At 37.3% G+C, this 5,285-nt stretch overlaps 1 protein-coding gene across 1 annotated transcript; it reads right to left on the reverse strand.

Moving 5' to 3' along the window:
• Positions 1-252: 252 nt before the first annotated feature.
• On the reverse strand, positions 253-4,878 carry copz1 (COPI coat complex subunit zeta 1). The gene is made up of 9 exons (XM_047570629.1): positions 4,757-4,878; positions 4,253-4,321; positions 3,601-3,682; positions 3,420-3,511; positions 1,927-1,982; positions 1,761-1,838; positions 1,592-1,643; positions 1,469-1,507; positions 253-762 (listed from the first exon to the last, which is right to left on the reverse strand). Exons 1-9 carry the CDS (start codon positions 4,772-4,774, stop codon positions 715-717), a joined length of 534 nt encoding a protein of 177 aa, XP_047426585.1. The 5' UTR covers positions 4,775-4,878; the 3' UTR covers positions 253-714.
• Between the last annotated feature and the right edge of the window lie 407 nt (positions 4,879-5,285).

Genomic DNA, 5,285 nt, shown 5'->3' on the forward strand with positions numbered 1-5,285 from the left:
GTTCCTCGGCCTTGCACTTTGTTGCCAACACCAGGAGGTGGAGCCCTTGCACTTGTGTGTGCAAGTTGGTGAGGAACAAAGAGCGCATGACACCAGCTTTAAAAAGACTAATTCTCGTTGAGAACACAACACACAGAACGTAGAATTAAACATAGCTCTCGCTGTCCACATAGATAGATTTATTAAATCTATCTGATGACGGAGAACACCCCCCCCCCGCAGACAAAATGAATGCAAAACATGCATTTGAAATGAGTGGCATTACAAGATTTTTATTACAATATCTCTGTAAATTAAACAACAGATTATTGTTTCTACAGTAATGTGGAGAAGTTTCAAGAGATATATGGAATGTTGTCACAGGCTATCAATGTATTACGTGTGTAGATACTCTGCTTTAATAAGACTTTGTTTCCTTGATGAAAAAAAAAAGAAACAAAAAAGAAACAAAGGGGAAAAACAGACCAGCCGTCACTGGAATGTACGTCACATCTTATGTTGATTATGCCATACAATACAAAGCCTGTGCAAAAACAACATGGGGGAAAATACAAAATTAAACCAGTCCTGGGAGTGTGGCACGATCAGCCATCAGTGCTCCCCACAGCTTTTGATTTAAGGAGTGGAAAAAACAGAGGAAAACAAGTACGAGGATCAGTGCAGTGAAGTCTGGGCTGAACAGCGGCTCACTGGTAGACTGGTGGAGGCGTGGCTCTATCGTAGGAGCGACCACTTGATCTGTTCCTTGGCAGACTGGAGCACCTGCGCAAGGAAAAGGGTTTGGACCAATCAGATCACTCCTCCAACAATAGAAAATCTGAGCAGAGACAAATCTTTAGGGGGATTCATATATACAAATAAGTGGAAAAATACAGGGCAGAGGTAAGAGGCTAAAAGGAACAGCAATTAAAAAAAGAAAAAAAAAGAAAAGTTGCATATAATTACTATAAGTATTGAACAAATAGATGATGAACAGGTGATATAAATGAGGAGAAATATGCAAGACCTAATTAATCATCTTAATTCACTGAATGAAAGTCGAATCATAACCATAAAGCACAGGGACTGGGCACAGCCATTAATCATGGCCAGAGGAGAGATGGTGATAGCCAGTCTCAAGCCTCTTAAATGACAACATTAATCAAGAAGAGCTCTCAAACTCACACACACACACACGCACACACACACACACTCACACGCACGTAAGAACTAAAAGCCAGGAACCAACGTTGGCTACCTACCACCTCACCATCGAACAATTAGTAATCATGTACAGTGTCGTGCATAACATGCAAAATATAACAACCTAGAGGCGAGTGACAAACTCACACTAGAGGAGAATGACGCAACAACAACGCCCTTGTGTTCTCAGGTTCTCTTAAGTAATAAGCTTTAACAGTCAATAAACTAATGGACTGCCTAAACTTTATAGCAGAGAGGCGTTAAAGGTATGGGTGTTTTTCCTCACCTGGGTGACTGTCTGTTCTGTCAAAGGCACATCATCACCCTGCAGGAACAAGAACGTTAGATTTACAGCGGACACGACCAACATCAAATTTTGAAGAATATTTTGGAGAGGAGGGGAGCTTACTCTAAGAGCCACACGATGCACAACTTGCTGAGGGTCACTCTCCAATATCACCCTGCAGGAAATGACGTTGGAGAGACACGTTGGTAATTAGTAATTAATGAGAAAGGAGTAAGATCTCTAGTAAGATAATTCAGCGTCACAAATTCCAAGCCACTCAGTTCTAATTTACCCTCCATCTACGATTTCATCCACAGCCAAGAAGAGCCCCTCCATGTTCTCCAGCAGAGCCCTCCTCTCAACATTTTTTCTACAGATGAAAAAATATGCGTCAAATTTAAGTCACAAGAGATCATAAAAACATTTGTTGGGAATTTGTTTTTACAATCAAAACGTACCTCAACATCTGACTGAGCGAGTCAAAGAGGCAGTTCAGAACTGCCATAAGCATAAGCTGGTAAAAAGAAAATATCAGTTAGTCCAGGTTTACTGAGTCCATTGCGTGTTACTTCCATCAACTGAAAAAAAGATGACCACAGCATGTTCATATTCTTTAGTGCACATTTTCTTTTATTTTCAACAAAGTCTGGCTATGAGGAAAGGACAACGATGATGAAAATGGCTATTTATGATATTGAATTTAGTATTTCCAGCTGCTTCCCTGTCTCTGCAATTTTCAAAGAATTTTCAAAAAATGATTTCACTGTATGTCACAATAAAGTCACCAATGTGTAACAAAATATATAGTAGTTTATTTTTATACCAAACAATGTTGTGCAAAGACAGAATTGCAAACAATGAAATCCCAACGTCCTCAAACGAGTACTTGCTAATTAGTTATGATGACAACAGGTCTAAAATGAAGCAGAATAAGGCGCCATAAAACTAAAATGTAATGTCCCCATATGAGGACGCAGGGTCTCAGGAGGATGAATTAGGCTTAACTAAAAATCAAATAAAAAGTACGTTAAAAAAAATGACAACAAAAAAATTCTTTTCTTTTTAAAGGTAATATTTGCCTCTAATGGATGTATGGTCTACTAGGGCTGGGCGGTATACCGGTTCATACCATATACCGGTATATTTTTTTTGTTATGATATAATTTTTTAATTTACAGGAGTATTTGATTAAAAAGAGTTTGGAACGATGCGCCGTGAGACACTGTTTCAGACCGGACCATTTCGAATGTCAACTGCTCTTGACATTACAGACATAGTAATTTAAATATGTTTAAATATGAATAAATATGTATATATATATATAATATATAAATTAATCCATAATTCGTTCCTGTTTCTTCATTTCATCTTTATAACATTCAATTCTTTTTATCATCGAGCTGCAAATGTCCCCGTATTTCCACATCAGCAGGAAGTGCTAACATGGGGCCATGCAAACCTGTGTCACTACAGCGCGGTACTATTCTAAAATATTTACTCATCATCGCAGTAATATAGTCTATTCTCAGTCAATCCACTGCATTAATTCCTCTCTCAACCAGTAGAAAATGTTGTCAACGCGTGATTATGCATGAAAAAAAAAAGTACCGTGATATACATTTTTGGCCTTATTGTCAACATTAATACAATCATCCAAGTGAGGAGAAAAGGAAAGATACAGAAAAATAAATAATTTACATATTTTTTTTAATTTAAATAGTTTGTGCCACAAGACAACCAAATGAGTTTACGAAAAGGTGAACTATATAGTGAGCAATGAAACAAATGAAGACTGTGCAAAGAAAAATGCTGAATAGTTATTATGCATGTTTTAACAGAACTAATGTGATCCTTGCACTTTGGCGTGATTTTTCTTCATTTTTGCTCATCATTTAACACTTATTTTACTTAGGTTTGTTGCACAATCCTAAAATGACTTAACGGATCTCACCTCATTTTCATGCGAACTTCCAATCACATAAAAGAAGAGGTCTATGTTGCTCTTGTAGACCACAGTGAGACCCTCCAGTAATGCTATCTCACCTACGGGGACACGAAAAACAACCATGCATGTTTTTTCCAGATGCATTGAAGCATATTAAAGTGTCTTTAATATGACAAACATTACTCACTGTCTGTCCGGTGTGTTTTGTTGAATATGTTCTTCTCAAACGCCTTCTGCTCCTTCACCGTCGGGTATGTGTCGTCATAATACTGCAGAAAATTGTTTAATTGTTAATCCACACCATACTTTAACTAACTTTAAACTTTTATTAAACTATAAGGAACTTCTGATATCTTTATTTTACACTTTGCAAATAAAATAACCATAAAAAAATAACTTTCCCAGCCGATGCGTGACACTCAGCCCGAAGTAAAGCTGTTCACGTCTACAAGAAATTAATCATTCTTAGATGGTTTTATTTTTTAAAGGCTTCATAATTTCCTAATATAATTTTATGAAATTATACTCAACAAGGAACAACTGGTGCATTTATATGGGGCTATTGTCAGTAATATGTTTAATGAACCAGGGACAGTGAGTATCTGGGGATTCACAAAAAAAAATAGTAAAGAAAAGAAATTAGTACATTTAATTTAAATTTCAACCAGTGCTTTTAAATATGTGAGAACAACAAACAGAAACTGACCAACGTGATAAATTAATTGTTAATTGTTGGTCTTTTCATAAACCAAGAAGAAACCAAGAAGATCCGCCAGGAAATGTCCAAAAGCTGTTTAACCAGAGAGTATAACTGTAATGTGTAAATACCAAACTCGTACCTTAGCATACAGCCTGTCTCCATCGTTGTCCAGAATCAGAACAGCTTTGACAGTGTACAAGGATGGTTCCTGTAAAAAAAAAACAACAGCATTGGACTTAATAAACACAACAATTGTAACTCATTAAGGTAAAGAAAAAAAAAGCCTTTCAACTTAACATATGTCAAGTCATAACCGAAAGCTGCCAGCGATCCATTGTGATGCTAACGTAGTTCAGCAGCCGACAGTAACTCACAGCTGATCTAAAGAGTATTCATTTAAATGATACAATGACAATTCGCTAATTATAAAGGAAGACATGACACTTCCACATCACCAACAAACGCACGAACGAGGCTAACTTCACGGAGGCTAGCTGGTCAGTTCACCCGCTAGCTTGCTAAATAGCCTTATTTCACCACGTTTTGAGGAGCCAGTCCTCGAGAAGCGAACATGCGAACTTGCGACAAAATAAATCTTGTAAGGCGTTATACTGGGATGACGAGATATAGGCTCAAGCTTTACCAGTGTGGGAGAATCCATCTTCTCTCTTGTTAGCAAACTAGCTACCACCAGGCTAGCAGAGGTCTACGTAACACGTACGTAACACGTACCCTTTGCTATTGGTTGACGCATGCGTAGTGCATAGAGGACAAAGATCAGTCCAGTCACAGAATTACATTGCATTGTATTATAGCTAAACATACAACACATTCAAACTATACACAGCATAAATGCATGATATGAAATTGAGTTACAACCACTAACAAAACAACCATGTGCAAATGTGCTAAAAAAGAAATTACATCTGTTACACACAGATGAGGAGACGTACAGACTGATGGCATAAAGTTTAATGCCTGTCTTGAAAACGCATTCATTTGAGTAGCTACTATTTTGCAAATTGCCATAACAATATAATGTAACTGTAGCATTTCCGTGTACCCATTAGTTACAGAGCTAATGTTGTAATTTATTAATTTAATGTTAACAGTGGGAAAAATAAGTAAAATGGGCTTGAGGCAGGAAAGATTTCCTTTGGCCTTCTTTGAGA

Source organism: Mugil cephalus, chromosome 1 (assembly GCF_022458985.1).
Source record: "Mugil cephalus isolate CIBA_MC_2020 chromosome 1, CIBA_Mcephalus_1.1, whole genome shotgun sequence".
Lineage (NCBI taxonomy): Eukaryota > Metazoa > Chordata > Actinopteri > Mugiliformes > Mugilidae > Mugil > Mugil cephalus.

Coding starts and splice junctions, on each gene's coding strand:
- copz1 (XM_047570629.1), bottom strand. Junction 1,839..1,926: donor TCGCTCAGTCAGATGTTGAG/GTACGTTTTGAT, acceptor TTTCATCTGTAG/AAAAAATGTTGAGAGGAGGG. Junction 763..1,468: donor CAGAACAGACAGTCACCCAG/GTGAGGAAAAAC, acceptor TTCCTTGCGCAG/GTGCTCCAGTCTGCCAAGGA.